Source organism: Mchenga conophoros, linkage group LG20 (genome assembly GCF_057382185.1).
Source record: "Mchenga conophoros isolate Kocher_MC1m ecotype Shallow Benthic linkage group LG20, M_conophoros_male_GT1.1, whole genome shotgun sequence".
In the NCBI taxonomy this organism is placed as follows: domain Eukaryota; kingdom Metazoa; phylum Chordata; class Actinopteri; order Cichliformes; family Cichlidae; genus Mchenga; species Mchenga conophoros.
In genome coordinates this window covers 23,595,222-23,607,394 of record NC_140545.1, presented here as the reverse complement: position 1 = coordinate 23,607,394, position 12,173 = coordinate 23,595,222, and the positions used below count along the sequence as shown (strand labels likewise).

General features: G+C 39.8%; 1 protein-coding gene across 3 annotated transcripts; it reads right to left on the bottom strand.

Moving 5' to 3' along the window:
• Positions 1 to 308: 308 nt before the first annotated feature.
• Positions 309 to 9,536, bottom strand: LOC146550828 (sodium- and chloride-dependent GABA transporter 1-like). 3 transcript variants are annotated; one of them, XM_085259745.1, is made up of 15 exons: positions 9,223 to 9,536; positions 7,820 to 8,203; positions 7,489 to 7,620; positions 7,215 to 7,315; positions 6,957 to 7,066; positions 6,667 to 6,799; positions 5,885 to 6,019; positions 5,688 to 5,791; positions 4,917 to 5,041; positions 4,622 to 4,734; positions 3,830 to 3,961; positions 3,497 to 3,599; positions 3,094 to 3,194; positions 2,763 to 2,930; positions 309 to 2,617 (listed from the first exon to the last, which is right to left on the bottom strand). In XM_085259745.1, the coding sequence occupies exons 2-15, from the start codon at positions 8,049 to 8,051 to the stop codon at positions 2,177 to 2,179; spliced, it is 2,130 nt and encodes a 709-aa protein (XP_085115871.1). In that variant the 5' UTR covers positions 8,052 to 8,203; positions 9,223 to 9,536; the 3' UTR covers positions 309 to 2,176. The 3 variants fall into 3 exon arrangements, with proteins under 3 accessions (XP_085115871.1, XP_085115872.1, XP_085115873.1); XM_085259746.1 differs by lacking the exon at positions 9,223 to 9,536 and adding an exon at positions 8,871 to 8,967; XM_085259747.1 differs by lacking the exon at positions 9,223 to 9,536 and adding an exon at positions 8,679 to 8,817.
• Positions 9,537 to 12,173: the final 2,637 nt, after the last annotated feature.

Below are 12,173 nucleotides of genomic sequence, written 5' to 3'. Positions count from 1 at the left end.
ATGCAGCTACACAACACTTCAAGCCCCCCCCCCACCAAATCCATCCATGTAATTTTATTGGTTTCACACTTTCTTATATCTTTTGACTAGAAATGCTCTAAGGACAGGGTTTATTTACAAGCGAGGGAACAACAGCCAATTACTGCAGGAAGAGTCAGTGCAGGATGTTTTTATTTATTTATTTATTTATTTTTTTGATAGGATATTTGGAGTTGACCTAATTTTCTGGTAACAGTGTTACCAGAACCACTATTTCTTTCTGCTTGTTTAAAAAACAAAAGCTATAAGGGACATATGCCAGGCATGTGTTGTATTTATATTTTCTATAACTCTTTATTTTTTCAGTCTTTTTCTGTTTGTAGAACATAACAATCGTGCTTTATCATGTGACACCATTTAGATACATATCATGTTTATATTATGTTTTACATTAGGCAGTGAGACAGTTAAAAATATACAAAACAATATTGTTTTTTACTAGACATAGGTTCTATTTTTAATATAATCGTCAGCATCTTCATTGTCATCATCATCATCATCATCATTTCGTATATTTCTGTAAGATATGTGCTTTAGCTTCTGTGATCAAAATATTATTGCAGAAAACAGCAACTCAGTTTTTTCAACATTTAGACAATAACTTCCAATGTATTACAGACATTCACAGTTACATGTTTTACACAGTACAGTTTTACAACAAACTTCCAGAGAAAACTGTGGTAGATTAACTTTATACAAAATTCACAGGACATGAACTGTAGCCATTTCACATTTTCGCTCAGTTGTTTTGCTTTTCAAAGTAAACATGTGCTGTTCAACCAGATGCCTTTCATAGTAGCTGCCATAGAAGCAAACTAACATTGTCTTGACACACCATGGCAAAACTCTGGTAAAATTAAAGCTTATGCTTTTTCGGTTGTAAAGCAAAGACAACATCAACAAAAAGAGAAACAGACCACTTGCTTAATGGCCTGCGCTTATACACCTACATATGTATTGCTGAATACATATTGATCAAACTATATTTGATCAAGACACACAAAGAAAAAAAAACATGACTGTACTTAAACACAGAGTTGGTCCAGTTTTTTTTTTGTGCTAGCATACAAAGTGCTATTTTGTACTTCTGCCCAGTCATGTAAACAGACTATGGCTTAGTTGGAATTGGTGTACTGGCTTAAGGCCTACTCTGTTTCTCTTCTTTTGTTTGTCAGGAGACATCTCAGCAGTATTTCACTGATGTTCCTGAGGAAAGCATGCAAAACGTAAACAGGATTGACTGTCAGCATTAAGGGATAGTCGATGTTTGTAAATCGCTTTTTGAACCCTGTGCTTTTTATTATTATCATCATCATTATTATTATTATTGTACTTCTTTGTACCCTGTGCTTTACCAACCGAATACTTAATAGCATAGTTTTTGCTTTTGTCTGCCTATTGATTTTGGTCCTCCATCACAACACATATAGTATAAAACATCCTAAAAATAATTCTAAAAATGTTTTGATCACATAAAAGTTTTCTCTCTTTTTTTCACTGAAAAAATGAAGGAAAAATAACAGTCTCTCTCACACACATAATCTTTTGCAACAAATACTGGATCGCTCCAGAGCTCCTTAACATGAACTTCTTATTGGCATTGGGCTTACTCAGAGCTCCCCGTTTGCCGTGTGGCCATGTTTTACCTCACAGAGAGCAACATTTGGAAAGGAGACAACTGTGTGAGGTTTAGAAAACATCCACAAAAAAAAAAAGGAAAATTGACGCCATCCTTTGCACTCTTCAATGATGTCAATTTTGTTCACTACTTCATCTACTATATTCACACGGAATTTACTTGATTCATGAAGATATTCAACAAATCTCTAATCTATATCTCTAAGTTTTTTTTTCTTTTCTCACAGTATTACACAGTATGTTTACATTTTTTTTTTTTTTACCCAGAATTATGCTTGTATTTGTGGACACTAACAGTCTTTGATATTGTTTTCGGAATGCAAACCAACAATAAGACATCGTTGGCTTGGTTTTACAAATGCAGAAAAAAATTAAACATGGTTTGAAAATCGGTTTTGATCACATATTGCCCCTGGAGGTAGGTGAATCAATTATAATCTTGGAAGTCCTTTGTAATGTTCTCTTTTGTCTACATGCTCCATGAGGGTTTCTTTGTTGTCTACACGTTGGCCTCGGCATTGGTCAGGTTAGAGGTCGGGCTTGTTGGGTTCGGGGGGCTGACGGGCTCTGGTGGGCTAGTTGGGTTGGGTGGTGGGCTGGTTGGGCTAACTGTTGTGGTGGGAGGGTTAGCCGGACCAGTTGCGGTAGTGGTGGTGGTGGTGATAGTGGTGGAAGGACTTGTCACAGGATTCACAGGGCTAGAGGCGCTGGCTGGATTAGCTGGTGGAGGGACAGCAGGTGTCACTGGGCTGGTTGAGTTGACAGGAGCTGGACTGGTGGGGCTGGCGGTGTTCGCAGGAGCCGGGTTGGCTGGGCTGGCAGCACTGGTTGGATTGGCAGGGCTGGACAGGTTAGCGGTGTTGGTTTCCACTTGCTGCTCCGGTCCATTTTCCTGAGGTCGCCTGACAACTGCAGGGGGCTGAAGCATTATCCGAAGTCGCTGGGAGCAGAACACGTGGTGAAAATAATTACATAAGAGAAAGAAGATACTAGGTTACAGAGTGAAGCTAAAAACCTACAAATAAAAGCTGGCAAAATCTGTGCTGTTTACCCAGTGACCCAACAACAGATGATTTCCTTCTTACCTCTTTGTAAGTGCCCTTGAGCCCGAGATACATGTAGATCATATATCCTGGTATGAGAATCATGGAGGACAGTGCCATGAGCCAGCCTACTCCCTGACCCCAGCTTGGGAACACATAGTCTCCCATTGTGAGAGGAACCATTTGTACGGCGCTGAACAAGAACACCCCCTGTGGGAGACATGAAACCCTTTATGCATCCTGACACCACTGACTACAGGCAGCGCTGTCTTAGCCTGACATGGCTGCAGGCAGGTAATATTGACTTTATTTATTGTTTCATTTTTCATGTCGTGACTTTAGATGTACTGTTCTGTTAGTTCGGAGGACTCACTGCGACAATGAGAGGGGTGAATACAACCCAGCACAACTTCCACCATATGCAAGGCTTGTAGCCAATCATCTCCTGGATGTTGTCATAGAACTTGTTCACACCTGCGAGACAAATGAATCTATGATCAAAATATTCATATCCAATTTATTTCAATTTGCCCCTGGTCTGCCATGCATGATGATGAGGATGGTGGGGTGGAACACATGAGTGCTCGTGACCTTGAGGCTGAACGTCGCTTGAAGTTGTGCACATATCTTTGGATGCACCTGAGGCTTTCAGCCTTTCACATATTAGATTTTTTTTTTGCAAACCTATTTTAAAATTGTAAAAAAAAAGAAAAAGAAAAAAAAAAAGCTTATTTTGTTTCTCTTGCTATGTTTAATGGAACATTCCCGATACACACCGTAGCACCAGGATATGGAGATGCATTCAAAGAAGACCAAGAACAGCAGGGACATTCCACTGGCAGAGTAGTAGTCGAACAGTTTGAACACATAGATTCCTCCCTGGTTACAGAGAAATTGATAGGTGTTATTGAAAACTTTATGTGCAAATATACTCTAGTGCTGTAATCAATTAAAGCCACTGATTAAAATATAAATTGCCTTTTGCATAGTACATAGATGCACATGTTTTACTTGTATCTTTTAATAATTTTTCTCCTTTCTTTCACTGATTTGTGTAACGTAACGCCATGAATAGTCAGTGGTAATATGAGAAAGATGCCCTGCTGTACCTGCGTGATGTTTGAAAGTCCAATCACATAGGACACCAGACAGACAACTGCGATGAAGAGCTCTCGTCTACCTCTAAGAACTCTGGGAAACTCATCCACCAGAGCAGTGATGAAGCCTTCAACAGTGCAGAACTGAAGGACAGAGTCATAGAAACAGCATTAGGGATAAGTATGAATACTAGCACTTTTTTTGCACTTTGCTGCTTTTATATTCTTTAATGTGGGTGTTTTTAAAAGAACGGATTTCTACGTTTTGCAGAGATTTGCAGTTATATAGCAAAACGCATTCTTTAACAGAGAACCTTTATTTAACTGGTTAGACTAACAAAGAACCGCAGTGTGCAGCAAACCATGGGACAAAATCACTAATGTAATCTTCTGAATGACCAAGCATTCACTTCTTGGATGCCATTTTGGTAATAGCTCTTGTATGCAAAAGCACTGTTGATATTAGAATAGGGTTAAAATTAGTCTTTTACTTTGAAGTGCTGATGCTCATGGGCACTGTGTAACTGCATATATGGTGTTCAAATTTCTCTAGCTTTATTCAAACTGAGCTATCATATATTAAGAGAAAAAACACACGCACACGTAAAGGGACCTGCAGGCAAATGGAGGTGATAAAGTTGCATTAAAAATACTTGACAGCCAATGTCAAAGCCCAGCTATATCTGTCCACAAGAAGCAAATTGCATGCTTATCATGCAGAGAGCAGGGGTGAGCTGCATGATATGTACCTGCATTTAAAATATTTAGGTCAGCCCATGAGCAGATCATCTCCAAGCCCCTTACCTGGCTGTCTATTCCCAGCATGAGCAGCATGGAGAAGAACAGAATGGCCCAGAGAGGGGAAACGGGCAATTGGGTTACAGCCTCCGGATAGGCCAGAAAAGCTAAGCCAGGACCTGGTTGGAAAACAGGAAAAATCATATTTCGTCAGGGTTACTCTCACAGTATTCTGATAACGACATACATACATATTCACACAGAAGTGTTGACTGATGCTGTTCATCAGTGAGCATCAATGACAGTGCAGCTTTTTTGTGCAGACGCAGAATCATTACAGAAGAAAACAATCTGTAGTTACCTGAAGCTGCTACATCAGCGATGGGTCTCTTTGTCACATGTGACATGAAGCCAACAATGGAGAAGATTACAAAGCCAGCAAACATGCTGGTACACGAGTTGATGCAGCAAACAATGATGGAGTCTCTGGGGAGAGGAAATGTAAAATACAGCTTGTGTCAAAGACTTAAATTGATTAACTCTTGTGCTTCTTAACTGATCTTCTCTGAAAAACCTCAAAATGAGGTCATCATTGTTACCTGTTCTTTTTCATTGTAGTGTTTTATATATATATATGCAATATTTCTTAATTGTGAATGATATAAATATATTTCCATTCAAAACCTCACATCAAACATGACCATTGTCACATTTTTATAGATATAGATGTTGTAGAAAGCTAGATCCGTTTGAATCAAGGGCACAAAATGCACAAAATGAATGCAACTATTTTTTATGTAACTGATTGTTTATGTGACCCAGAACCATGGGGCTGCTGGAGAAAACAGGCTTTGCAAGAATAGTACTTTTTTTTCCTCCAGCACACACACCAACAGAAAGAAGCTGCCTTAGATTTTTATTATATTCATGCCAGGAACTGACATTTATAACTTCCTTTTAAAAGCTTCTACCGAGTAAGATCGAATTGGATTACGTTATCTTATAAAGTAGCAACAATTTAATTACTTCTATCTTCAGGTATTGCAATTTACTCTCATATATTAAATTCAGCAGCAGTCTTTGTCGTTGTCTCAAAGATTACATCCTGTTCATGAATCATCACCAGTCTTACCTGTAAACATTATTATTGAAAGGGTTATAACTGCCTAGAGCTATAAGTGACCCCAATCCCAATCCGTAGGAAAAAAAGATCTGGGTAGCTGCATCGAGCCATACCTGAAAAAAGGAGAAAATAACTGCGTGAGGCCGTCGTCTGCTCACTCAGGCATGCAGTACATGGGTATGAATCATGTAATAATATGTCATTACCCCAGATTCTTTGAGCTTTTCAAAGTCAGGGGTGATATAGAACAAAATTCCTTCTCTAGCTCCAGGTAGAGTCACCCCACGGATGAAGAGAATAAACAGCATGAAGTAAGGATATGTGGCTGAGAAGTAAACGACCTGAAAATGTAAGACCATTATCAGCAGGGTAACATCGCTGCATTTTAACAATATATATGATCCATAGATTTATACATTTTCATGAGATCTGTAAAGTTTCTGTAGCTTTTCCGAACAACAACAACAACAACAACAAAAAAGCAAATGAAACTTCACTTACAGCTGGCCTGTTTGTCTCTCTGAATTTCTCACACAGTGTAAGATATGTGTGTGCAAAGCATGGGGCGATGGGGGATGGGATATTTTGTGACCAAACCAAATATTATTTTCCACGGTCATGTGATAAACCTCACTTTCAAAATGTGGCACCCCAAGAGAGGGAATCTGCCCCAAGTAAAGGGAAAAGATAAAGCCAGATTCTTGCAAGCGGCTGTTTGTTGCTCTACCTATCACAAATCCACATGCAGGATAGAGGAAGTGTCAGGAGTAGCAGAATTAGGGGAGCCACCATAAGGCAGAGCAGGATTAGTGAACAGGAGTTTATGCTAACTCCTCTCCTATTTTGAAACAAATCTGGACGATACTGATTGCAATTTGAATGATTGATGAGCTGATATTAAAGTGATTAATATTGCATAGCTCACATAGTGTTCCACTTTTGGAATCAGCATAGCATCAGAGGTCTTGGGTAACCAAATCTATCTTACCTTTCCTGTCCAGCCAACCCCTTTCCAAATACAGAAGTACACGAGGACCCAGGCAATAGCTAGCGTTATTGCCAGTGGCACTCGAAGCTGGCCTGGTTTCTCCAAGCCATCAGTCATTTGATGCATGTTGCGCCTATAAGTCAGAGGAAGCAACAATAAGACTATTATACACACACAGGGAAATAACCATGCAGCAGAGGAGGCTGCCTTTTATGTAGCTCGGGGAAGCATGCAGGACAGTTTAAAGCGCTGCTGTTGTGAAAAGCAAGAGAAAGCAGTCAATATCTTACTCCCAAAACTCCACCACTGCACTGGTGAGATTGGTGGTGTCTGCAATGCTGTAGTTTGTATAACATCTCTCTGTGTTCCATTCATTGTTACATGAGCTCCATGGAAGTTCCTGAAAAATAGAAATTTGCGATTTCTTTCTCCATGACAAATTTAGGGATTACCAGTTTCTTGCAGATATTGCAGGCTACATTCCCAATGAACAACCTTGCTCTTATCTTTCCTTCAGCTTTAAATGAAACACACTGTATAATACTTACAGTGGTGAAGGAGTTGTACAGGTAGTAAATGGCCCAGGCAATGATTATAATGTAGTAAATGTTGAGCCAGAAGGACAGAACAGCCGCTGCAAGGCCCACACCTGTCACAGAAAAATGAATTAGCCACTATACAACTATTATTGGATTTGAGTGTGGCCTCCACATATAGTGATGGCCATACTTATTTCTTATAAGCATCAACATCATAAATATTCATGCTTTTTTCATCAAAGTAAATATTTTCTGGTTACCTATAAATATTCTGTTCATATACCTTTAAACATAGGAGCCAGTTTCCACACACCAAGCCCTCCAATTGATGTGTATTGACCGAGGGAGCATTCCAACAGGAACAAGGGGACCCCAGCAAATATAAGGGTCAAAAAATAGGGAATTAAGAAGGCCCCTGGATGGACAAAAGGAGATTACGTTATGCACTTACGAGTTATCAATTTTAGGCTAAAATTGCCTAGAGTAAATTAATTACATGGCGATGATTTAATTATTTTTATGTTATCAGCACGATCACTTTGGTCAGTTCGACTATGTGTATCATAGAACTGAATGATACATGCAGTTAAATTAGCTGTGAAAATAATCTTTACCTCCACCGTTTTTTCCACAGAGATAGGGAAATCTCCATACGTTTCCCAGTCCAATTGCATAACCCACACACGACAGAAGAAAATCAAATTTCCCCCTCCATGTTTCTCTATCAGGCACCTCCTTTTTCTGCTTTTCGGGTTTCACGTCCAGTGACTTGGGTTTGTCATTATTAGTGGCCACCTCATTCAGTTCTGTGACTTGTCCATCCGTTTTGGTGCCGTTCGTCGCCATGTCTCTGAATTTGGCAGAGGTCCTGGCAGTCGGACGGGAGGCTTCAGCACCAGTCCACGTAGACAGCAGTTTCGCGGTTTTTCGACCTAACCCCTGGACCAAATGTCTGGAGATGAAGCCTGTGCGCACAAGGCTCGTCAGTCGTCGTTAACCTGTAATAGAGTAGGCTAATTGATTGTCTCTTCAAGGGAGCGCAGAAAAAGTGGTTATTTAATAAGCAAATATGGACATGTTATACTCCCGGCAGGTGTAATAAAAGAATGGAAATCAAATATAAACACTGTTTATCGCTGATGTATGAATATGAAAACGCAGACTAGCGAACCTCCCGATCATTTGGCACCCTGAAGAAAAAATTTCCATTTATGTCAGACTCAACAAACAACAAAAACCATCGAGGGCAAAGTCATGCTGACTTGCCCCAGAACTAAAACACAGACGGTAGATTGCACATAAATTAACAGCATTCAAAGCCAGACCAGCAGACATGGAAGCCTAAACAATATTTGCAATTAATTATCCAGCAAATATTATTAAAAGATACCGAAAAAAATATTTATAAAAAAAGCAAACAAACTTGGAGACAAATTACAGGATCCAAAACATACACATAAGCGCAAGACGCACCGTAGCGATAGCAAATAGCCTATGAGATCTAAGCACAGCGAAGTCCACCAATTACCACCTACAGATTCTTAACAGTTAACCACGTAAAGAGCTGAAAGCAGCAGGGATACAAAATAAACCTCTCAAACAAACTCGAATGCAAAACGCATTGTAGGGACAAAGGGATCTCCAATGCGTAAAAGCTTTACGCACCAGGCTGCACAAATTCCTACCCCAATCTACCCGAATAATTGAGAACCTTGCGCGTTATTAAACGCATGAAATCGCGTCCTCTCCACACTTGCAACATCCAAATGACTGGCATGCAGCAATCAATACACCATTTAATTGGATACAGCGCGTAGGTTCAGAGATCATCGTGCAATTTACATGAATCCCAGCTACATGTCGCTAGCCCCATTCAGAGTTTAATCATTATCACATGATACGAAAAATAATATAAATAAAAATAATAACCATGCTTTAACCAGCATCGTTTGTATAGGTGTTCAAACACGTACACACGCACAGACAGACGCAAGAATTCAGCACCCAGTTTACTCACAGTCAATCTGTGATCTGTGCCGCCGAGGATACGCTGCCTGCCACAAATCTCGGAACGAGGTATCCGTAGATTCCTCCTGTGGGTGAAGTTGTAAACTCCCAATATTTCTTGAAACATAAATAGATTTTACTTCCATTAAAAGACTTAAAGGGACCATGCAGCATTAGAGGGGTCCAAGCAGGAGCTGTCCAGCGGGGAGCAGTGCTGAAGACCAGGAGGATGAAGAGGAGGAGGAGGAGGAGGAGGAGGCTGAATCAACACGGGCAGCAGCCGCTTCGCCTTGTGCGACTAACATCAACAACCAGAGACTCAACTCCCATCTACACAGCCTCAATGTCATCTCAAAGTCGCCCCCCCCACTCATCCTCCTCATCCTCATCTATAGGCTGCACTGACATCGCACTTGCAGCCTGTTTGTTTTAATTATTTCAAACGATTTCCCCCTTTACATTTTAATTATTGTTGTCAAATAGGTAATCACATTTTTTTCTTTTTGACTATTATCCCCCCCAAACAAGAAGAGCAACTTTGTAAAACACTGGCTGAAATAAAGATTTCCCATTCACAATTATTCCTCAATTTAAAAGCGATAAACTGCGATTATTTCAGGGGCTTAAATAAGAATTTTATTCAGGTGGCAAAATGAGATTTTGGGATCTTCTGCTCCTGGCTACACAAAAGATGACCCCCCCCTCCCTCCACATTCAGATACACACGGAAGGACCCCCCCCCCCCCGCACTAATAAATCGAGGTGCAAAATGGAAACATATGGGGGCTAATATAAGCAACATTATCTGCTCCAAACGCGTGTATTTGGAAGGGGAGGCCAGTTACCGGCTGTCTGCAAATCTGGCAAATTGTGATAAAGGGAGCCCGTCAATAAAGGGAGGGAACATTGGCTGGTTGTCTAACTCTGCCTGTAATCGTCCAAAGCCCGACGTCTTCCACAAATGGGGGGATGATATGAGAAGAATAAACACGTGGACTATAAGCTCGCAATTAAAAAAGAAAGACTGAAAAAGGAAAAGGAAAACACTTAAAGATTAAAAAAAATGGTTTGGGGGAACTATTAAACACGTGGAACAGCGAAGAATGGATCCACTCGTAGTAGGTTTTTAATTTTTCTTTATTCTTGCTTCTAAAGTAAACCTTCTGGAAGTAGAAGACAAGAACGAAACATCTTTGTGGAACAGCTTGTGAATTTAAAGTGCAAAGGTAAGTAAATTACATAAATATAGGCCCACTTGTTAGATTTACTTCAATTTTAGGAACAACTTTGTTTTCTTTAACTTAGCTATTTTTCTTGCGTGATCAGTGATGTCACGTTGGCTTATCCTGCCTGTCATCTGAGTAACTTGAAGGCTTTGTAGTTTGCCTCCATGCTTGTAGTTTGCTTTCATACTCCACACGTGCTGACTACTAACACTTAGTTCCCTGCTGCAGAATTTGAAAAATGTTTCATGTGACAGCGCTGAGGTGGAGGGAATACAAGCGGACTGTGGAGCAAACTGCTGGAAATGCTCTGGCAGAGAGATCAGGAGCAGAGACTCCAGTGTGAATGTTCCTATCACAGGCTGAGAGGGCACCAGATGGCAAACCAATGAGGGGTGAACTAACCTACTAAATGATACCACATTAAATGCAGCATTTAAAATCCCATCTGGGTTGCCGTCCCTGCGGACATGGAGTGTGAAACATGACACATATTTATACACCTGCTGATGGAGCACACAGGCATGTCCAATAGGCTGGTGACATGCACTCTCAGCCAGCTGACCTCCTAACCCCTCAGTTTTGGTTTGATTCAGCTCACTGCCCTTTTCACCAGCCCTTTTCATCAGACTCTTAATTTCAGCCAGAAGCCTGTATTTGGCTCCAAGTGAATGCTGTGTGTGCTCCATTAGTTTGGAATTACTTGTCCTTTCTTGTAATGGCTTTTAGAGTACGTGAGTGAGATTGAGGCTTGGGTTGCCCCTCTTTACAGGCCCACTGGCTGTAAAATCATTTAAATGTTAGGGAGGTGTTTGCAGAAGGATGCAGCCAATGTGCAATTCACTTAACACTGTTTGCTTATTGTCATTTTTCAACCCTGATGTATAGATGTTTTTTAAATTGACACCTTAGATATGTGCCTAATGCATTTCAAATAATGTATAATTACTACATACTTTGGAAAATTAAAAACAAAATATGGCCAATTCTTCAGTTCTATTAATATAATAAATAATGGAAATTTTTAAAAAATAAGAAAAATATTAAATCAACAATAAAAAAAGAGCACTTAAATGTTTTGTTTAGGGTTTTAAATATAAGGTTTTTTTCAAATGGGTAAAAGCATTAAAATTTAATGTAAACCCTTTTTTTAATGTCTGAAACAGTGCTTAAATACTCTCCCGAGGATGAGGGCAGGTCACTCCATTTTCTATGTTGGTGTCAATACTGTTTTATTAACCTACCTTGAAGTGATTGTTTTAACTGCCAGGTAATCTCTATGCAATTCTCTGTTTTGAAATGCATCTTCATGGACTCATTTTTCAACACCCCTCTGCAATTTGAGGCCACAAAATGAACTGATTAGCATGATGATTAGTCATTAGTATGCTAATCATAAGCAATTCACATATTTTATTCATATTGTCGCAGAGTTGTTTTTCTCCTTCTGCTGGAATTGTGTACACTTCCCATTCTATGTTTATTGTAAACATGCAAGTCAGTGTGGTAACTTGCTGAGAATGTACAGTGGAAACGATGGTTTTACTTGTAGTGTTTTTAGTTTAGTGGGGTTTTTTTTAAGCTGCAGTGTCTAATAAGGACGGATGAATTCATTCATTGGATTGAGGAAATAAAAACAGGGCATCTGTGATGTGGATTGCTCCTTGTGTTCAGCATCAAGAAAATGTTTTTAAACGACCACATATATGTTGCAGAAGAAGAAGAAAAGAATGTTTCA